The 23,064-nt window shown below is 46.2% G+C and overlaps 1 protein-coding gene and 2 long non-coding RNA genes across 9 annotated transcripts; 2 read left to right on the forward strand and 1 right to left on the reverse strand.

The window, feature by feature from the left end:
* The first annotated feature begins 2,394 nt into the window (after positions 1-2,394).
* LOC120692130 lies at positions 2,395-10,718 on the forward strand. Of its 6 annotated transcripts, XR_005682492.1 has the most exons (5): positions 2,395-2,701; positions 5,767-5,843; positions 7,181-7,300; positions 8,945-9,530; positions 9,642-10,372. It is a non-coding gene; the product is annotated as an uncharacterized LOC120692130 (long non-coding RNA). The 6 variants fall into 6 exon arrangements; XR_005682493.1 differs by lacking the exons at positions 2,395-2,701; positions 5,767-5,843 and adding an exon at positions 7,920-8,012 and having other exon boundaries at positions 5,859-7,300; XR_005682490.1 differs by lacking the exons at positions 2,395-2,701; positions 5,767-5,843 and adding an exon at positions 10,629-10,715 and having other exon boundaries at positions 5,861-7,300; positions 9,642-9,901.
* On the reverse strand, positions 3,975-4,667 carry LOC120692129. Its single transcript, XM_039975359.1, has one exon. It carries the CDS (start codon positions 4,478-4,480, stop codon positions 4,133-4,135), a length of 348 nt encoding a protein of 115 aa, XP_039831293.1. The 5' UTR covers positions 4,481-4,667; the 3' UTR covers positions 3,975-4,132.
* Positions 10,719-14,372: 3,654 nt separating the features above from the next.
* Positions 14,373-16,510, forward strand: LOC120691364. Of its 2 annotated transcripts, XR_005682206.1 has the most exons (5): positions 14,373-14,497; positions 14,593-15,177; positions 15,263-15,381; positions 15,460-15,647; positions 16,045-16,510. It is a non-coding gene; the product is annotated as an uncharacterized LOC120691364 (long non-coding RNA). The 2 variants fall into 2 exon arrangements; XR_005682205.1 differs by lacking the exon at positions 16,045-16,510 and having other exon boundaries at positions 15,460-15,835.
* Positions 16,511-23,064: the final 6,554 nt, after the last annotated feature.

Genomic DNA, 23,064 nt, shown 5'->3' on the forward strand with positions numbered 1-23,064 from the left:
ACCGCCGGGTTTGTACATGTGCCCATGTTTTCTGCAAAAATAAAAATTATGTGTCCATAAGAAAGGTATTGAGGGAACAATGTATGACCATAGTATGCATAGAATTAAATTTTTATCGGGTCCATACCTGTCGAGAGTACCAGAGAGTCCCCATGGTGAGTCTGTCGTCCTCCGTGTCACCGTACATATCCGGCGTGTACGGTGACTGGTCAATCATGGGACGACCGATAGCAATCCTCTCGTAAGACTAAAGCTGTAGCATAATTGGGCACCCCGTTAGGACAGCATTCCTATCATTCTGCCGTGATGCCTTGCAGAGTCCACGATATGTGCATGCAAGAACCGCTGAACCCCAACTATATAACGGTATGACATCCTCATCTGCATCGGCGATCTCCTGTGCGTAGGGCAGAAGCACCCTATCCGCACAGTGCCCGTGTGAGTTGTTGAACATGATGTACCCAAATAACCACAGTAGGTATGCCTCGAGTGATCTAGTCACGCTGTAGTCATCAGCATCGGCTGCCAACAGATCCGGCTGCAATGAAGTACGAACATTGAGAATAAGAAACACATGAGTTATTTCAAAGTCATAAAATATATCAACACATCGTTTTGTACGAAATTGTATCTGAAACTGTAGGAGCCATGACTTGGAAGGGCCTTTCGACTGTGGGTGCTCATTGAAATCTTCAGGATCAATCGTGGTGGCAACACCTGCAAAATGTTCCTCAAGATCCTCCAGCCACGTAGAAGGTACCACGCGGGGCCCGACAGCGTCTCCGTTGATAGAAAGACCAAGCAGCATCGCAACGTCCTGCAGGGTCGGTGCCATCTCCCCACAAGGGAGGTGGAACGTGTGGGTCTCAGGTCTCCATCTGTCAACGAGAGCTGAAAGTGGAGACATGTCTAGCTTCACCAAAGCACTCTCAGCAAGACGAGCCACAGTGAGAAGACCTGCCTCGGTCAGCCTGCATCATACAGTGCTCAAATATTAATACATTATATAACGAAATGTATAACGGATAAAAACAGAAAATAGACGACATATCACCTGGGCACCCATCGTGGGTCTACAGCAACCAACTCTGCAGGTGGACGTGGACGCAGCACGTTTAATTCTTGGTGCTGAACCTTCGCAAGGAAGGACCGGTGACCCGAGTCTATTGTTGGGTCCAGCAACACAGGAGTAACCCCGGCCATACCTACCACATAAAATCAAAACAATACAATACAATCACACACATCTAAATATTTCTAATACTTCCTTATATTTCCTAAATAATTTCTAAGATTTTCTAACCATTAATAATAATTTCTAATATTTTCTAACATTTTATAAATTTTCTAATATTATCTTGCAATTTTTAAGATTAATTAATTAGATTGCTAATGTACTATATCAACGCTAATCACTACAAGTAACTACACCTAAATGTACCACTAATCAGTCCTACAATGTTCTAACATTTTCTACAATTTTCTAACATTCTCTACAATTTTCTATAATTTTCTACAATTTTCTAACATTTTCTACAATTTTCTAATATTATATTGCATTTTATAAATTTTCTAATATTATCTTGCAATTTTTAAGATAAATTAATTAGATTGCTAATGTACTATATCAACACTAATCACTACAAGTAATTACACATAAATGTACCACTAACCAGTCCTATAATTTTCTACAATTTTCTAACATTCTCTACAATTTTCTATAATTTTCTAACATTTTCTACAATTTTCTAATATTATCTTGTATTTTTTTATTTTCTAATACTTCTCTAACAATTTTCTAGTATTTTCTAATACTAAATCTAACACTAAATGTACTATGTCAACGCTAATAACTACAAGTAACTGCATCTAAATGTACCACTAATCACTCCTAACAATAATTGAACTTATTGCTAATCTACTGTTTTAAAAAAATAATTGCAACATAACCTATTTATAAAATGTAGAAAATTTTAATTACCTAAAGTCGCCGGCTTGAAAATCCGACAGGGCTTCGCCGCTTTGCCTCTCCCTCACCCCTCCTCTCCCTCCCTCTCTTTTCTTTTTTTCTGGATTTTTAGTAAGACAAATGAGGGGGTGAAGGGCAGCCAACACCTTATATAGCGGTGGGGGCCGATCGCCCCGCAGCCGGGCGGCCCGGGGGGCCGGCCGCCCAGCTGCCGGGCGACCGGTCCCCAAGGACATGTCTGCAATTTTTTTTCGTCTTTTTTTTGCGGATAAGCCCCTGCCGCCCGGTTGCCGGGCGGCCAGGTCCCGGCCGCCCGGCAACAGGGCGGCCGAGGTATATTTCTGTAAATTTACAAGTCGAAAATATATTTTTATAAAAAACGAAAATATAAAATATAAAACGCGTTCTGATTTCTGCTTCCCCACCCTGGTCCCCGTCGGCGGCCGTTGCGCCGTCGGGCGCGACGACGGCGACGGACCGCGTGCGATTCCATGCCTCGCACGCTCTCCTCACGCGACGGCGACGCTGCCTCTCCGATCCCTAACGCCATGATGCGCTCTCGCAATCCATCACTTGTATTGGCAGGTGCTCGTGTCGGCCGCTCGATCGTGACAGGGGGCTCCCGTTTGAGGAGGTGTGGTGTGGCTGCAAGAGATGCGGGCGGTCCCGAATCACGCGCGCCCTCCAGGTGCTCGACGGATTGCGCAGGCACCCGGTACACGCGCAGTGCAGGTGCGTGCGTCCTCCCTGAATTCGAGTGTTAACTTGTGCCGATGACCACGCGCTGCTTCGCTGCTCTGTTGGTATTTCCCTTTCCTGATCATGCGAAATCATTACGAAGTGACCCATGCCTCGTCGCGCTTGGGTACTGGACCAGTGCCGTTACGACAGTCCGTGTCAGTGCCGCATTTTACATGATAACTCTATCCGCTGCAGCCTCTGAAACGCTGAACCATACGCCTGAAATTAGCTTGCGTTTGCATATACTACAATTTGTGTCAGTGCAATGAAAATGGAACGCATAGCAATGCGTGCAGTCCTGTCTTGAAGCTGCAGTAGCAACTGCATGTGATCCGTCCAGAAGAAGGGGATCATCTCAAATGGTGTTCAGCCACGCTCAACCGTGATTAATTGATTATGAACAGCTTCGATGGCATGGTTTTAGGTCTGCACTTTTCACCTCTGTTCTTACTCGGCATTGCACACAAGAAAGATTTAGGTAACCGATCTGCTGCCATAGGATGTGGATAACTGACAAAAACAAAATCAGAAAGAAGAGAAACTAGTACCTTCCATGAGCTATAATCCAAGTCACACCCTTCAGCATGGGACCCAAATTTAGATGACTAGACCATAAGTTGAGATGTTATAAAATCTTCAATTGCCGCTGTAAAGCGAACACACAGGGGGAGTTTTCCAAAGGTGAAAACAGTACAGTTGTGTAACTCAGTGACTGTCACCTTTTTTGGTGTTCAGTATTTATTTTGAAAAGGAATGTTGAACTGATGAAGCTTTTACAATGTCTGTATTAATTCAATTTCTTCAAAATAACAATACTGAATCCATTTCAGAAACAGGGTTCATTATTGCAAAAAGTGACCATGACACTGCAGTACCACAATTTTACAATTTCAATAGGAAATCATATCACAATTACAATGTTATAGTAAGCTCGATTCAGTAGGTTAACCTTTTTTCTGAGCAGAGTTGGTCGATTATCTTTATTGTGAGTATCAGAAAGCAGAGGAGTATAAGAGGGAAGAGCACAATATTGTGGTGCAACGTGCAACCACCAACTAGGTAATATGCATGGATCCCTTGATGGTGTAGGGTCCGCATCACGGGTCAAGTCAGGTACACCAAGAACGGTGACCTGAGGTGTGAACAATACTGCTTGCACATGCTAACCAACTCCCCTTCTTTTGTTAGGTCCCAGACAGAAACGGGTTAGTATATCTAAGCATATGTTATCAACTCAATGATTGTGTTGTGAGCAGAAGGCAACTTCATAAAAAAGCCAGACAGTACTAGCATCTATTCTCATGAATCTTATGTACATTCCAAGATGGCATGATGAGAATACAGCAAACTGATAAGTGGAAGGGATTTCAGCCTGAGAAGAGGACTAGATGGTCTACACAAGCCTTAGGATGGATGAACTCTTCAATACAGTGTCACCGATGATTCATTTCCAACCTGCGAGGTGCTGTACTTCGTGGCTGATTCTGACTTCGACATGTCACCGGACCGCCTCCGGAGCATCTGCCGCATGCCGTCAGCCACCCGGACAGCGGGGTTTGACTTGAACATCTTGCAGAACGCCATGTGAGCCCTCACAGCCTCCTCCACGCCCGGCTGAGCCTTCTTCCTGCACGCCTCATCCCTGACTGCCTCACAGCACAGCCCGCACAACCATTGGCCGTGGAAGCTTGCTCTCACGCTGGCAATGTAGTCCAGGGTGCAGTCCTCCCTCAGGCCGCAGCACTCACACTTGACTGACTCTATCTCCATTGCTTGCTTCTGCTGCTTTGTGCGCGCCTTGGTTCCTTGGACTGGAGGCTATTTGTAGGGAGGTTGTTATGGCTGTGAGGGGGCAGTGGTAGGGATGGATGGATGAGGTATTTATGATGGTGAGGTATCGGTGCATGTTCTGAGGTCAGAGATTTGAGACAGAGTTAAATGGGTGTGAGCCTCATTTGCTGGCCTTTTCCTGGCATTAAAAAATTCTGGCATCAGTTGGTGGCTAGAGGGGACGGGGCTTGCTGGTGCTGTGTTTTTTGGGGGGGGGGGGGGGGGGGGGACTGTTCCGGTATCTTACTGGAGCCTAAACAGTACCGTGTTGCAGTACTTTTGCTACAGTACCTGTAAACAGTAATATCGCAACAGTGATTATTTTGTCTTTTGGCTCAAGTGACTGAATCTGCGTCGGGGGGGGGGGGGGGGGGGGGGTCCTCAGGAAATACAAAGTTTGTCCCTTTGCTGAATTCTGAGAAAGAGCACGCTTTCCCATACTAATCAGCCCACCTTACCACCTAGTTTTTTTTTTTCTGGTTAAGAGTTTTTGCGTTGGCCCTTTCTCAAGATTCAGGGCGCGTTTGGCGCAGCTTCAGCTTCGCTGGAACTGTGCGGGACTGTGCTTCACTGTGCTACTGCACTATTTATCGAAGCTGTGCTATCGAGCTTCACCTACAGTCAACGTAAAGAAGGGAGAAGCCGGTGAGGCCAGGGTTTGGCCGCTTCGCCCGACTTCGCTACAGTAAGCTAAGCTGAAGCTCTTGTAAGCGTGCCAAACGCGCCCTCAGTTTCTTTACCCAGCGCCCTATTTCCTTTCCAACTCTCAAAGCTGAATTCTTGATAGCACAGCAAAGAATGTATTAACTTCATGACTTCATCCGCTATTATGAAGAGTCTTAATCAGGTGCTATACAGTCATGGATTCCTGCAATGTTTGAATCCAAACTCAAACTGTTTTGTTCCTGATAATATAAAAGCCAACCATCTGTCAGGCTGAGGACATCTCACCCTGCTAGCGGATTAGACTCTATGTGCTTACAAGACATCTGTCATAAATTCATAGCAGAGCACAGTCGTCACTTGTAAAGGAAGTTTAGGCTGGATGTCGTTGTCAACCTATATTGGTTATCCTTTTTTTTTAAGACAAAGTTGATTCAGAGTTGGTTCCCGAGATAACCTATTGTGGTCCTTTGCATAATTCTGAGCCTGGATGTTCTAAAATGACTTGCATGTTAGCATTATCTTCTAGTCTTTGTGACATGGTCTATGACGAACTTTAGCAGGTTGGTGCTTCTTTTCTTGAAGGATAGCAAGAGGTGGCTCCTACGATTTGGACTGGCCCATGGAATCTTGTGCTGTGGTGAGTGCCTGCTGCTTTTCTCCGATGAAATGGAATTAGTCACTGCATTATGGAAGGATGCACCGCTTTATAGGAAATGTTAATTATGATTATGCTTTAACTGGTGTACATTTTGTTACTGAAGTTTGTGTTCTAAGCAATATTAAAAATAAGCAGTTGGAGAACCAAAAAAAAAGGGGTAAATACGACTCCAGAGAAGATTTCCTCATGAAAAGTTCAGCGCATTTGAGTCCTTTAGTCCTCCAATTTCAACTTGCAAGTTCAAAACCTGACCTGCTGGTTTATTTGAATTTTTTTTACAATCTCGCGTTACATATCAGGTGCCATAACCAGGTTAGTGCCATTCAATTTCCTGCATTTATGTTTAACTGTAGCAGCATACACTAATGCTAATGACTTGACAGCGGTCTGAGATATTGCTAGATTATGGTATGTGAGCATATTTATAGAATAATAAATTATTGAATAGATACATACTGAGAAAGTATCATGGGAAGGAGTCAAGGACAATTCCACACCACCCTATATTATGTGGAATATTTTTTTTCCTGAAGGAACACGAAACTGAAATCCTCAGTGGCCAATTTGTTTTGATCTTGACTTGATGTTCATGGTTTGGGAGTTTGATGCATTAAGTAGAAGCAATGCACTTGGAGAAGATGAGAGGATTTAGCTGGCGTCTTGTTAAAAATATAACTGTTATCTAGTATTCAGCAATCAGTACCATTTTTGCAAGGCTGTTATTATACCAAGTGTTCCATATGCTCTACATAGTACATAAGGACATGGGGTCTACAATACTAATACGTCAAAGATTAGGCCATGAAAGAATCTAATGCAAGGAGGCACTTAAGTTTATCTTAAAATCTGTATGCTGGGGATTAAGCTTAAGGAAGCATTTAAGCAGAAACAACCCTAGAATTATTAGTATATTAACTAAAAATACTAAATTCTTGTCAGGTGTAACACATATTCTACTAAGTTATGGGACCCAATAGATGACTTTCAGAACTTGCATATCCAGTATTATAATCTTAAAATTGTTGTGCTCCTCTAGTATTGCCTAAAATTACCGTGCTCCTCTAGTATTGCCTATTGAGTCCAATCTGTACTGCCTTTCGGTGAAGGTTGTCATTATCCTGCTTTATACAGTGCACAAAAGAAAAAGATCTGGTATGTGGAAATGATATTATCATGTCTATCAGGTATTACCTTTCATTTCCATTTACTGCCTTTCGGTGAAGGTTACCGTTACACTGGTTCGTGTTCGGCCTGTCATTGTGTGGTATTCTAGCTGATAGTTGTTAATTGGTCACTTCTCTCTGTCTTATTTTCAGATCTTTCCAAGAGAAATGAAGATTTTCTTATTGTTAGCTGGAAAAGTCATTGTCCCCTGCTATACTATCTTATACCTTTTTTTTGCTGGCTAAACAGAATCACGTATTTGATCTTCGCAGGTAAACTTTCTGAATACTTGATACAGCGCAATCAGCATTCTATATTCACATATCACTATTATAAATTTTAACCATGCTCAGGTTGCTAGATAAGTTAAGAAATCATGTAGATCATCTGTCTCAATCTTCCATTTAAATACCATTTATATGCACATGGTGCTTCTTCTTTTTGTAATTTGATTGACCACTAGAATCTAGGGATACATTTTAGGTTGTCCATAGCCAATCTCATCCACCCCATGCAATGATTTCTTTCCCGGAGATGGTGCTCATCCACATAGGCACATCGTGCTGTATACGGTGCAAATGTAGTTTCAATCAATTTTAATTTGGGGTCATGAATTTTGGTCCCTTTCATGCTGTTTGACTTCCAGTTCTCTGCACATGATGCTACTTAATTGCATACTCTGTGAGTATATCGTGTGTGTGTGGATGCCATGCGTGTTACTGTGGGGAATGTTAAATAGGTCATAAGTTAGTAAGATTGCCTATCAGTTGTCAGGTAGATTACTCTAGTAGTTAAAGGTAACGTGGTCTATCCATGTGATACTCTATTATTTAGTTTGAATAAAACTTGGAAGATTCATTAACTTTTATTGAAAATTTGATAATTGAACAGATATAGATCAACAATGAAAGACCAATTCCATGCCGATTACACTAGTAAAGGAAGATAGTTCTGTTATATGTTACATTGCTACCAAAAGTTGAGGTATGCTCCTGGTGAATATGACTAATGCATAAACCTCAATTTGGTACAAGATGAAATGTTCGATATCCTCTTAAACATGCAGCTTATGAAACATGTGGACATGTTGTGGCATTGGCAGTAGGCAGTGGCCATGTTGAAGCTTAATATGGCTGAGCATAAACGCTACATTAATTTGCACCTATCAGTAACATATACAAGTATAGAACCGTAATCTGATAGCTTCCCTTTTGTAAGTTCCAATTGCATAAAGTGAAGAATATGAGCAGTGCAATTAAAGCAAATGAGCTAGGCCAAAAAAAAAACTATAATCTATTTGCCATTGGAAGGCCTGGGGCTAACAAGGTCAAAAAAGCCTATGGTAGGTGGCTAAGTCTTGGCTGTAACATCACTTGAACCCCAAAGGTTCAAAGCTAGATATTTGAACATCTAGAACAGCACTGATCCAGTGGAGGTCACAATTATAAATCAATTTTCCAGTTAATAAAGAGCAAATTGACAATGTATTTGTACTTTATTTATTTTGATACGCTATCTTCTTAAGGATCGCCAGTTCATAACTTGTGCTTAATGAAAAATGTTGCTGGATATTTTTACCTTTGAAAGCATGATTACCTGCAGAGAACCTCTAATTATTGAGTCCAAAAAACGAAGGAAAACAGCCTCTTGTAAAATATAATTTTCCCCATCCTAAAGAGGAATCTTAGGCTGGCCACAACGGAGGGAGCAAGAGCAAATTTGCTCCCTCCTCGTTTCCTACGCCCTCTCTGTCTACAGTGCCAAATAGTGCATCTACAGTGTCAAACAGTGTATTTGCTCCTTCGTTTGCTCCCTCCGTTGTGGACGGTCTTATGCACTTATGTACAATAAAATTACACCATGCCAATCAATCTTTCCACTTCAAATGTCCTTGCCCGTTCATTTCTGTTCTCCAGGGGATCGACTGGCAAATTGACAGAGACGCAATGACTGAATGACAGCGAAACAGATCATGAATATATACCGGGTGGCTGCATTTCAGCATCATCTCTCTCCACGGCTCCACATGGGCTTGGCTGCGGCACCTCTACACATATTATCCGATTCCCAAGGCCATTCATTGATGTTCATCTCTGGACACAGAAAAGGATGAGCAATGCCTTGTGGCAGGACCCACGGTGAATCAGCTTCAGAGACAAGATCGGAAAGGCAGCCATGGCATGCTGCCATTCTCTGTACTCCGAACCAAACCATGCATGAACAGCACGGGCCACCATCGCTGGCACAGAGATTGGCTGCGTAAGTGATTGTGGACATGTGATGTGTGCGGACGCGGCAAGTTGCACCAACGCATGGTGGGGTTCAGTGTTTGCATATGAGCCGTCTAAAGGAACAGGCCGGCAAATGGCACTGGCCGTTTGCCATGTGAGCTAACTGTTATCGGGCAAGGAGAAGCCGGCTGCAGGACGACGGCGGTTTTCCGGTGAACTGTGGGCCGGTACACATGCATGCGTATGGAACTGCTGATGCTATGCACAAAAGGTGCATGAACTGCTGATACTTTCCCGTCGCCATGGACAGTGGCCTTGATCTTTATGCATGCCTTCGTTCGTTTGTTGGTGACTCTCATGCTACTGTGGTGACTGCGTGCAGGTCACAGGATTTTCGGGGCTGCATGCAGGAAAACGATATGAGATAATGAATGTCGTGGCCAAGGCTCACATGATAACGGTGATCCTTGTCCTTGCCCTCCCACAGCCGCATGAGAGGCTGCTGCATTATCATCGCTATCCGGTACCGGAAATTTATGAGGCACTGTCACTTGCTGAACAGGCTGGCAAGTCCATTTCCGTCGGGGAAAAAACAAATGAAAAATCATGGTATTTCCTCCCTTACATTATTACATATGCCAGGTAAACAAATTAGCAAATAGTGCACACTGCATTCGCATGATCATCCATGTCAGATATACTGAATTTGTTCTGCCCCCACGATTACAACTTAGGTTTACGGATCTATAGAAATTAGTAAGTACGGTTCTAGAACAGAGAGTAGCATTAGGAGGGTAGACACCCCTCTTGATAACCTGCAAAAATCCTTCATCTGATCAAAGATAAGTTTCTTATCAAGTCCGAATTTATTTAGTTGCTTTGTCATCAGGGGTCCATTTATTTTAGTTGATTCGGCTTGACAGTATTCGTGCTTCCACGCACACAGGTCAATGAGTGGGCACATGGGAGTTGCTAGCTGCATTACCTAACAGATGATCATGCTGCTATCTCGTCTGATACATTGGTTCGGTACTGTGTCAACCATGTTTTTCTAATGTCCCACTCCCAGCCACATGCGCGCCGTAGACCCACATGCCATTTCTCTTAAGAAAAACAACACATGACCTTGCCCTTGCCACACTCTAACAAAATATTTTTGGTTGCCTGGCTCGTGAGTCCAGGATACAGACATATCTGTGTATACCTCTCCCTGTTATGCGGCTAAAAGTTCTCTTCAAAAGGGAAAAGAAGATGATGCCACTAAATAAATTCTTTTTCAGATTTTTCTCATTTGTTCCTGATAAACAACTGTTTGGTTTTTGCCACGGCGCTCTTTGGCTCTTATTAGTTATATCTACTTTTTATTCAGGCTAAATTCGCTGAGACGGTGGGAGAACGAAAAATGTGACGACCGGGCTATTGAAATGTCTCGAATCGATGATGCTGGCCCATGCATATACCGGGCTATTGAAATGTGACGATTGGGTTGTCATCCCAGGCGGTCAGAATTCCGCCGGACGCTCCAGTCTCTGTCGGCACTCCGGCCGACCTCCTTCCTCCCTAGCCGGCTTCGCAACTGTGTTACACGTGACTCCATTGGGGCGTCCGGCGGAATTCTGACCGCCTGGGATGACAACCTCTGCACAATGACCACCTCGGCTAGTGAACAGTACACGCTCACCACCTGCTTCCGCCTTGCCCAAGACACGGCCGAATTCACTTTTTACCAACGTGTATGCCCCTGCCCGCCACGAAGATAAGCAGAGCTTCTTCTCTGAACTTGCTGCCGTTGCCGCTAACATTCGTGGACCATGGATCGTTATGGGTGACTTCAACCTCACTCGCACTCCGGTGGACAAGAACAATGACCACTTCAACGCTGCGGAAGCAAATGGTTTCAACGACCTCATCAACTCGCTTTGTCTCATCGAGATCCTGCTGTCGGACAGAGCTTACACCTGGAGTAATAAGCGTGAGGAGCCCACTCTCGTGCGGCTGGAGAGATGCTTTGTCAACGTGGAATGGGATGATATCTTTCCCAACACTCTCCTCTCCTCCTTGACTCGCTTTTGCTCTGATCATGTTCCACTCTTCCTCACTGCCAGCACAAAAATCCCACGTAGCACTTGCTTCCGCTTTGAGAACTCCTGGCTCCTGAATCACAACTTCAGCTCGATGATCCGGGGTGTGCTGATGACGCCCGCGAACGGAGGCAGAAGCAAGGCTTTCATGCAAAAACTTAAGCACTGCCGTGGAGCCTGCCGTTCCTGGGCAAAGCACCTCGTCCCGATTGATCAACGGGCGCACGACACGCGTATCCTGATCAACGCCATTGATCTCCTTGAGGAACACCGCGTGCTACACCCCGACGAGCGAAACCTGCGCTGCTTGGCGACTCAAGGCCTGCATGACATTCACGCGGAGAAACTTGCGCGCTGGCGCCAGTGCTTCCACACTCGTGTTGCCGTGGAGTGGGATGAGAACTCGCGCTTCTTCCACGCCGCGGCGTCCGGCAGACGCCGGCGCAACAACATCGTTGTCCTAGAGGGGGACGGGATTGTGGCCACAACGCATAGCGCCAAGCACACTATCCTTCACAACTTCTACTTGGATTTGCTGGGACGCTCTAGGGGCACCTCCTGGAACTTCGCTCTTGCTGATCTTTACCCCTCCCTTGATCTTGCCTCCTGTGACCTCTCTGCCCCCTTTTCTGCAAGCGAGATCACCACCGCCCTCTTCGCAATGGACATGCACGCGAGCCCTGGTCCGGATGGCTTCAGCCCCTCCTTTTACAAACATTTCTGGTCACTGCTCCGGGAGGACATTCTCCTACTATTCGATGACTTTCACAGTATGCGCCTTGACCTCGACGCGCTCAATTGTGCCTTACTTGTATTACTCCCTAAGAAGACCGGTGCGCGCACTGCGGACGCTTTCCGTCCCATCTTTCTTCAGAACTGTCCCATGAAGCTCTTCACCAAAGTGATGGTCAACCGGCTCAAACCGATGATTCCCCTTATCATTGACGCCGACCAAACTGGGTTCATTCATGGGAGGAGTATCGCGGAAAATTTTGTGTATGCCGCTGACCTTTTGAGCTGTTGCCACAAGCGCAAAACCAGAACTGTTGTGCTCAAACTCGATTTCAAGAAAGCCTTCGATTCCGTTGAGTGGGAGAGCCTTGATCTGATTCTGGGTGCCCGAGGTTTCGACGATCGCTGGAGAAGCTGGGTTTCCCAGGTCCTAACCACTGGCAAAACCGCTGTCATGCTGAACGGGGTTCCTGGGCGCTGGATCAACTGCCGGCGCGGGCTCCGTCAGGGCAATCCTCTATCCCCGTACCTCTTTATCATCGTTGCGGATGTTCTGCAGCGTCTCATCCGCCGTGCTGCTGCCCGTGGCGATCTCCAACACCCAATTGATCCGACCCTACCGTGCCCTGTCCTCCAGTACGCCGACGACACTCTGATTCTTTCGAAAGGCGATGTCGCGTCTATGGTGACCCTTAAACGCATTCTCGATGATTTCTCCGCTGCCACTGGCTTGACAATCAACTTTCACAAATCCACTTTCGTCCCAATGAACGTCGATGATGCCGTCGCATTAGAGATGGCCGAGACCCTGGGTTGCTCCGTCTCCTCCTTCCCGCAAACCTACCTTGGACTCCCTCTGTCCCCCCCCCCCCCCCCACAAACTCAGGTTTGCCGACTACCAGCCCCTCCTGGACTCCTTTGACCGGTACCTTGCTGGTTGGAAGGCACGTCTCTTGAGCACTGGCGGCTGTATTGTTCTGGTGAACTCAGTGCTCGGCAGCTTGCCGATTTACTACATGTCCTCCATTCTGCTGCCAAGGAACGTCAGGGAGCTTCTGGACGCCAAGCGATGCGCCTTTCTCTGTACCGGTGAAGAACATTGCCACGGCTCTAGCTGCCTGGTAGCGTGGGATGATGTGTGCCAGCCCAGAGAGCTAGGCGGCCTTGGTGTGAAAAGCCTTGAGGAAATGAACCACTGCCTTCTTCTTAAATTCGTCCACAAGCTTCACGATCCTGAACCGCTTCCCTGGAAACAATGGTTCATCTCTCATTCGGACCTTGGCCGGGGATTGTCTAGTGACTCCTACCTTGGGAAGCTTATCTCGAGTGAAGTGCAACGCTATCAGCACCTGACACGGGTGCGCGTCGGCGATGGCGCACACACATCCTTCTGGCACGATCGATGGCTCTTTAACGCCCCGCTTCAAGAGGCATTCCCCGCCTTGTACTCGCACGTCCTACTCCGTGATCTCACTGTCCGTGCTACTTTGGACACCGGCTTCCAAACGCACCTGCGGCCCAGGCTGACGAACGCTGCTAGCAGCGAGGCAGCCATCCTCCTGAGCTGCCTGGAACAAGTCCAACTTGCTGGTTACCCTGACTCACGCTTCCTTCACTCGTATCAGGAGCCCTTCAGCTCACGCGGCGCCTACCGTTCCATGCACGGGGAGGCTCTTCCTTCTGACGCGACGCTGCTCTGGACAACCAGACTCCCCACAAAAATCAAGTTTTTCGCCTGGCTGCTGAGCCGGGGGCGCCTTAACACTCGCTCTTACCTCCACCGCAGGAATATACGTTCCTTGGATGAATCTTGGTGCGCTCACTGTCCGGGTGTGCTGGAGACGGACGCTCATATCTTCTCCGGATGCCACAGGGCGCGTGGGGTTTGGGCTCGCCTTGGCATCTCGGTGCCGGATGCTATCGTGCGACGTCCATGGGACATTGGTGTCAACGTCCCCCTTCCCGATGCCGTCCGCCTTGATATCGTCCTCCTGATCCTTTGGCATCTATGGAAATGCAGGAACGCCGTGGTTTTCGACCAAAACGACTCCGGCTCACTTGATGTGCTCACTCGTGTCGACAGAGATATGGATGCTTGGATGAGTAGATACAGGAAAGTCTCACCATCTGTCCAACAATGGAAAGCGTGGCTCAATCACTGTGCCTCTGCTCTCATGTAACTCCCCCGCTACTTCTTCTAAACCCTCTCATGTACTTCCCTCCTGGAATGCTGGGAGTATTTTTGTAACCTAAACCGATTAAGTTAATAGTAGGTGGGGATCTCCCCCCATATTGTTCGAATATATATATATATATATATATATATATATATATAGCACCGAGGGGCAGGCCATGCTAGATTGCTCGGCCTGCAGTGAATATACTCCGGAGATTGGGCTGGGCCTAAACACTATCTAAAGAAAAGGTCAATAGCATACTTCTGCTACCAAAAAAAAACAAAGCCCAGCAAGGCAGCACCCAGAAGTTTGAGTTCTAAATTATAATCCCGTCGCATTGCAGAAGTTGAGAAAGATGGTCGCCTGCTGATGATGGGAGATGCGCACTGCTTCGTATCAAAATGAAGTACTTCTTGAAGCTGTTGGTTTCACGAGCTTCCGATACAGGCCGGGGGTATTTCCCAGTACTTTGTTCCTTTCAAGCGCAAATAGGGAAATGGTCACGAGCTCTGCAGCTAAACAAAGTTCAGAACCTTTTTTTTTGTGAAAGGAAAGTTCAGAACCTTTCTATCAGCAACTCCACAAAGAAAAGGGCTGGCATGCTCTTCCAAGTTCCAAGCCTAGCAAAAATCACAAAAAGGTATAGAACCTGTACTGCTAGAGAATCCATGATGAGCTGAGCTCAGTGCTGCTGCCTAATGGACGGATAGTACAGCAGACATGTTGCAGACGCGATGGAGAAAGAGACATTCATGCGAGTGCTGTGGATCCTGGAAAGGGTGCCAAAAGGAGGCGGGCGTGATCCACAAATCCCAATAAAAGCATAGCAGTTGGAGTGAGGTCATGCAAAAGTGACCGATCCTTGTCCTCTTCGATCAAGAGCACCTGTCGACCTCAATGATGCCATGTCATCTGTTCGTTTACAGTGGTAAAAAAAAAGCTCCTGACAGTTCAGTTCATTTAAAAGATTGCAATGAAGAATGAACAGTGACGCCAGCAACTTGCACCCGCAGGCCGCAGCATCTTGATACAAGTTTAGGGACCATGGATAGGTTGTGATGATTCCCCCTCCTCCGTTGCAAAAGATCGCAGAAGACGTTGGTGATTTTGGGGACATTTCGACCGGATTCAGGTAATGCAAAACTACCCGTCTACACCTATATATGTTCCATGTTTGTTGCCTCAAAACTTTTCTGTACCAAAACGACAGGACACCAGGGCAGCCCTGGCGAAGGGAATCTCTCCCCGTCTCTAAAGCAAATCAGTGCTGTGCTGATCGATGGATGGTACTCGGGGCGGTGACGTGATACCCGGCCTATCCAAAGCTCTCTGACATCAGTGATGTAATTGTGCTCCAATGTCCGGATGCAATTATCCATCACAGCAAGTATATATATTGTAAGCTGACTGGATGCTGAGATGAAGCAGAGACGAGAGGAGAGAAAGGATAAGCGGTCTGTAAACTTTCCAGTCGGTTTCGATATCAATACAAGAACTAAAAAATTTTGTGAGAGAAACAAGTGGACCAATATTAATAATGAAAGACTAACTACTATATGAGTGAATTAAAAGATAGGCTGTAATAATTTTTACCGTCAGCAGCATGCTAAATAGGGGTGCCAATTGGTAACTTTTAGGTGCCCCTCCAACCCTCTTTAGTTCAAAATTTTGTACTAATTTTTCAAAATCTCAATTTGGAAAATTAGTACAAAATTTTGAACTAAAGAGAATTGGAGGTGCACCTAAGGTTCACCCATTTGTAGTCCTAATGCTAAATTATTAACCTTGCTCTCAGATGTGAGGTGCCCATGGCTCGACCCGACGATGGTGTTGGGTTGAATCTGGTTCATGGCTCTGCCGGGTGGCCAAGACGCAGCTGATGCATCCATGGTTCCAGATTGTTAGGAGTTCCGGAGCAGCCGCATGACCTTGAGACGTGCAGGACGCTAGGACATCATCATCATCTTTAAGTGTATGTTGAACAACGGCAATTACTACTACTTGACAATGGGTTTCCCCACAATGGCCTTCTGGGCGAGACATGCGGCGATGTGCCCTCAGTGGTGGTGGATACAATTTGCACTGAGTGGAGTTCCGAAAAACTTGGACAATTCTTTCGAGTTCTGAGTGGACTTTTCTTTGTTTGTACTACTTGACTGAAACTTTTGTGAAATGTTAGTCTTGAAACCTAGTCTTGAAATTTTGAGCTCAGTCTTGAAACTTCAGCTCTGGAAACACTGTATCTGTATTTGAAACCTCACTGGAAACATGTGAAAACATATGCCGCTTTTTTAAAAGAAAAAATAACAAAACTTACTATCAAAACTCCCATGAGACTAACGCAGGTGCCGGATCTTACACTCGAATGAAGCTTCTCTAAAACAGGGACGGTGTGCCAAAATGCCATACTAGCTTCCACGAAACATGATGATATGCGCAGATCGTTTGTGTACGCCAGCCACGCATCTTTGCCGTTGCAATCGTTGGCCCCTCTCCCGTCTCTCATCCATCATGATCCATGTGCCTGTACATCAACGTTCGTCTACCTCTCGTTGATCGCCGCAACAAGCCGTCCACGAGACGAAGACCACGAGCTGCTCGTCGCCCACGGTTCACCCTCGGTGCTCGTCGTAGCTAGACTGCTAGCAGATGATATGTTAGGTGTGGCCGTGTGCGGTGTTCGTGCGGGCCTGTGGGGGCAAGATGCTTCCTAGCTGCCTGAGAGTACGAAGCAACGCCGCATTGTTTCAGCGAGCTCACTACCTCCAACCATGTCCATCCATAGCCTCGTGAGGTCACCAGCGAAAGCTGCACGCGCCCATTACGCTCGGTTGGAGGGCTTGGCACCAAAGCGAGGCGTCTTCTCTTCCTCTTTCTTTTCTTTTCTTTTCTTTTCTTTTTCGTGCCTGGTCCATGAGCAGCTCCTAGCACTGCGCTGGCATGCATCGCATGCATGCGCGCACGGTACGGACGTGCGTACACGGAGACGCTGCCCCTGGTCGTACGGATACACTGACGCTGGCGACGACTGCCATGGTTCAGTGGCTGCAGGGTTTGCAGCTAGCCGGGCGGTGGTGAGCTTTTATTTCCTTCGGGCTACAGAGACGGAGGGAAGTGGAGGACGGAAAGAAAACGTGTGCGTTGGATGTGATCTCTGATTCTCTTCAGTCTTCACCCTCTGTGTTCTGAAGAATCTGATCCAGAACAGCGCTCCTCGCAGACCAGATTGAATGAGTATGGAACTACGGATATGTTGTTCAGGTTTTTTCGAACAAACTACTGCACTTTTATGAGAACTGAACTGATCGAGTGCTGGGTAGAATTATGTGCAATGTTTTTCCTCCTATTTCAGAAAACACGTTCAGGCCACTTCAGACAATTTTATCTACGAGTTAATAATGCTCTGAATTTCCTATTTGAAGGGACATTATGGTGTGTAAATAAGAAGAGCTCAATTATTTGATTCGGACCGGCCTAATTTTTCCGCATCAGTGTCAGCCTATCAACTCAATCCCTGTACTCCTATGTGCTATTTCAGAAAAAAAAGGAGAGATTTTATACCATTTCAGGAGTAAACATCTACCTGCTCTACATCAGTTATGACCTGTCTCCAACCTCATCCGCTGGATTAATTGCCTAGGGCAATTCTTGTGCTAACGAAACGCTGTTCAGTGATTAGGACGCTCCACACGTTGGTAACCACGACCTCAGAAAGAATTACTCCGCTCAGACAACATCAATCAAGAGACAAATTCACCCATCACCCACTTGGAGCTGAGCAGGACAGCTTCACAAATGGGGGTGCTGCTTCGCCTCAGCTCACTGGGTTTTCAGATGGCCTGTGGGGTCATGGTGGTGACACTATGTCCCCGTCCATCTTTGACTTACCTGGTAAATGACCTGAGGGTGAAAAATAAAAAAGGTTGCATTCTGTCAACAACTATACTGTCATGAGCCACATGGCATGCATATATGCTGCAGTCTTATTTACCACAGGCAGATCATATAATCATTGGTGTGCATTATGCTTGCATGGATCTACATGATTGCTCCATGTTTGATTCAAAGATCTGGCATGCATGCCTTGTTGGAGGGACTCTTTTCCCCAGAGTGAGCAATATCACTTTCCAGTCAAAATTGCCAAAAATTATGGCATGAGACATGGAGTAGGCTCAAGGCAGAGCTAGGTTGCCGCCTACTTCTAGAATCGAGATCCTCTTATTTTCTTCCTTTCCGGTTCAAGGCTTTTTGTTAACATTAGGCATCATCAGTAGCCATTGATTCTAATCCACTTGACCCTAGCTTTTGTCCTTGGGCCCTCTGGGCCTACACTAAAGCACCGAGCAAACACACACTAGATAAGACACCACTTGGTGGTAGCCACTGTGTGGTGGCCTATCCCTTTTCCTCCCACTAGAGAAAATCCTCCCTTCATGTTACAGCCAAATCACCATACCCGCAGCAGCAAGCTGTGTGTCAAGATCTCTTAATTCCTGTGGAAGTTTTTTTTTTGTTGGGTGTCAATCGTCTCTTGACCCTGTTGGAGTTTCTTGCACCCTTGCGCTGGAAATGAGTGTGTGGAGAATATTGCCACAATCACAAGGTCGTCACAGCTGCAACTGCCAGGCCTACCTCTTCCAAACCTCACAGACTTTTTGGATGTCAAAATCATCCATCTAGCTGTTTTTTAATGCGGAAAATGAGCATATAGATGGAAGCTGGTTATGTACCTATTGGTAACATGCATGCATGCAAGAGATCGGAGAGAAAGTGCCAATATGGACAACAAACTGCGGCACTAGCTGAAAGGGCCACAAGTGTGCGCTCCAGAATTTCGGTTCATGAATTGGCATCTTTTTTTTTTGCCCCTCAATACAAAGCATGTGAACTTTTCCCAACTGGCAAGTGCATTGTGGGCTAGCTTCTTTCATGCCCCTTTTCGAATGCATTGGTGGATGAATTATAGTATCAACGTTATATATAGTCTAGACTATACCGACCGTGCAATTATTCAAGCCCTGCCGACAAAGTGGTTTTCAATATTTAGGCGATACCTTAGAAATAGGTACTCCTGCATAGCAGAGTATATTAAAGGTCAAGTATATAGTGTTTTTTTTCTTAAGAATCAATGATCGTATATACTCCCTCCGTCCCATAATATATACACTTCTAGAGTTCAAAATTTATCCTAAAATAAATGCACCTTTAGATAGGAGACAACCTAATTCTAGTTATCCCTTTCTATTTTCTGTTTCCAAAGTGCATGATTACACCTTATAGAGGTATATATGTAATTCCTTAACAAATATTGATCTCTCCACCTCAAATCGAGGAGTACAATTATTTTGGGATGGGATGGAGTATGTTGGAGAATAAGTTTAAGCTATTTTTCTAAGAGTATCTGTACTACGAGTATAGTTAATATAATGGTTCGGTTCTCTACTGCCTTGTCAGTGTCAATGTGTCATTCTCTGGGAAGCAATAATTGCTGCATAGAAGCTTGTTAATTAAAATACTGGTCACCAACAGAAATATTCTGTTGCATATATTTATGCTGTCAGTCTCTAGATTGATAGCTCTGCTCACTGTTAAGGAGGAGCAGGAATAAAAATATTCTGTTGATTTTGCAGTTCCTCAATATTCTCGTCCCAAGTTAACTACCGTATTGGAAGAGTTTCAACTCTGCCTGGAATGTTGGATAGGAGAATGGGGGTTCCACTGAAGATGCTCAAGCAAGCTAAGTTTTAAAGGGAGCCATGGACCAATTGAGGAAGGCAAAGCCTGAGAGTGAGGTGGAGCCGTGGAGGAAGCGAGGTCCATGGACGCATCGCAGCCACGGAGGAAGGCAAAGCCTGAGAGTGAGGTGGAGCCGTGGAGGAAGCGAGGTCCATGGACGCATCGCAGCCACGCCGTGTCCCGGTCCCGGGGACAGCGAGCCTTCAACAGGGTTTACTGTTTCGGTAGGAAAGATTGAAATTTTGGTACTTTTTCCCGTTTTCGCTATTCACCGGGAAGCGAATTTCGATCCGGAAAATGGGTGATTTCGGTTTCAAATTTAAAAATATGAAAGTCAAATTTTAGTCAAAAAACGAAATTCAAAACAGTAAAAACGAAATGGTGAACTCTGGCCTTCAACCTCATCTCCTGCCCACGCCTCGCCCGGACACGCATAATTATCCACTGCCCACGCCTCGGAACCCGCGCCGTCCTATCCGTCCTCCCGCTGCGATCGCCGAACACCACGACGCGGCGCGGCCGGCCGTTCCGCCGGATTTCCTACCGGCTGCCCCGGGGCCGCCGCCGCTGGGGGCCTGGCGGTATCGCAGCCGCCCGCGCCTGCAGGATCGATCGAATCCAGACCGTCGGATCCGGCCCGTCGCGGGGCCAGGCCAGTCGCGGAGTGGTGGTCCAGTCCGAGTGGGGGCGCTGCACACACGGTGCCTGGGCCCGGGCCGTCGGTGGCCGTGCGAGGGCGTAGAGCGGGGCCAGGACGCGGGGACCCACCGGGGGACAGGACGCCACGTGGCGCGCATGGCGCCGCACGGGAAGGGAGTGGCGTACTGGCGTGGGTCCCCCCACTCTGGGACGGGGCCTCGCCGCGCGGCTGTCCGTTTCCACCCGACATGGGGGAGGGGGGAGCAAGGCAGGCAGCGGTAAAAAAATTAGAAAAGGGCCGTAGGGGTGAAATGGAAAGCTCCCCGGCGGAGTCACCGCGAACGCTTACTGTATACTGCTACTGCCGCCGCCTGTGCGCGTGTAAATGCATCTGAGCTCGAACGGCGGTGTATGGCTTGAGCTCACCTTCTAGGAGTACTCCACCTTCTAGATGTGCGCCCGCCGCTCCAAATTCTGTAACAGTTGAACACCACTATACTCCTAGCTCACCTGTCCTTTTTTTTTACCGTAGAGAGAGAGATAGAGAGGGAAGGTCCAACTCTATGACAAGATGACATCGCAGAAAGGTCAAACTCTACAAATGGGGGTCAAGTAGGTCAAACTCTACAAATGGGGGTCAAGTTAGCTGTGCTATCTTCTTCTTGTTTCAGTGACTCCGTTTCATCAAGGACATGGACATGAACCATGAGCAAACGGAGGCGCGCCAAGTTTGCAGTAGCCAGCTTTTTTTTGGAAGGAAAAACTGTGGGGGAGATCTCCCACAGTATCAAAACCTTTAATTAAAGAAAGTCCAGGAAGAAAGTACTTACGACAAAAAAAAAAGATTGGTTGCGTTGAAACTTCAGACTTTTCCCTGGACCTGTCGACGCACCGCTGTGCTCTCGGCCGGAGCCAACACAGAGGCCCTGGTTACTAGTAGTACTAGTAGCACAAAATTTTTGACCAATAATTAGGGGTACTAAATGAAGGTAATTTATAAAACTAACTCCACAGTCATGTTCTACTTCGCGAGATGAACCTAATGAGGTCTTTGACCGCACGATTAGAGAATGGTTAATGTAGCATCACTGTAGCCAATTATCGATTAATTACTATTATTAAATTCATCGTGAAAAATTACACCCATTCGTGAAAAAAATTTACAAATAAACTTTTAGTATTCTATACATACAAGATTTTTTTCTCGAAAATTACGTGTTATGCTACGCTAGGCAAAACCAAACACGGCCAGAAGGAGCAGGCCGTACCCGTGCCTGCGCTGCACTGCACGGCTGTGAACTGAACTGACCTCTTTTCTACGTAGCAGTAAATGCGTGCGTTGCGACTTGCGAGGGCACCGTAAGTGCCGTGGCGCGTGCATCTGTCATTTGTTCGGCCTCCAGTCCAACGGTATTTTTCTCTTACACCACTTCAGCACCAGTTTTCAGCCACCAACCAGCCAATAATATTTTTCTCTTACATCACTCCAACCACCAGCTCCTGCTCCGGTCCATCACCAGTCGAAGCGATAAGATCACGAATTCAACTGTGACGACATTCTTATCATATACTATGCGAGACGAATACATAGTCCACTTTCATTTGGTCTTCAGATCATAGCTGTTGCGGAGGGTGTGCTTGTAAAAGCTTCACGGGCCTTATTTAATTCCTCCGTCAAAATTTTCTTAAAGAGAATATTACTATTTAGGACTATTAAATAAAATCTGATTACAAAATTTTTTGCATTGATGGATTGTAAATTGCGAGATAAATCTAATAAGACTAATTAATTCATGATTAATAGATTGTTACTGTCGCATCACTGTTGCAAATTATAGATTAAATATGTTCATTAGATTCGTCTCGCGATTTACAACTTATCTGTGTAAACAGTTTTATTTAATACTTCTAATGGTAAAATTCCTTTTAATGTGATGGGTGTGTAAAATTTTCGAAGGGAAACTAAACAAGGCTCCCATCCACCATTAGGTCGCCAACCGCATCATCCTGCGCTCCTCTGTAATGCAGGCATGATGCTTCTTACCCATATACGTGCAATTCATCAGAACCTTTTTTTACTTTGAAATTTTGTATGGATGTAGAACCTAAACTCATGAATAATTGATATATTGTTTCGAGAATTCTTCAAATTTACCACGTAGGAATCGCGCGCCGCGCGCCGCGCGCCAACATGGAAAAGTGTAACGCTCGCGTGACTTCCCTTCCCTCCATCCACACCAACACTAGTGCTAGTGCTACTGTTGGTTGCAAGAGGCCTAGAAAGAATCCTGAAGAGCACGCGCGCTACAAGCGCGCTAGACGACACTATTTGCTGTCAGGCATTTGCGCCATGCTAAACTGCCAACACGCTCTCCTGCTTTATCTCCACTCCACCACAGCCATGTACGTAAAACAGGTGACAGTCGCACATAATGCATCC

The sequence above is a fragment of the Panicum virgatum genome, chromosome 9N, assembly GCF_016808335.1.
Source record: "Panicum virgatum strain AP13 chromosome 9N, P.virgatum_v5, whole genome shotgun sequence".
NCBI classification, from domain to species: domain Eukaryota; kingdom Viridiplantae; phylum Streptophyta; class Magnoliopsida; order Poales; family Poaceae; genus Panicum; species Panicum virgatum.

Excerpts from the sequence above, each read along its gene's own strand:
- LOC120692129 (XM_039975359.1), bottom strand. The coding sequence starts at position 4,480 with ATGGAGATAGAGTCAGTCAAGTGTGAGTGCTGCGGCCTGAGGGAGGAC.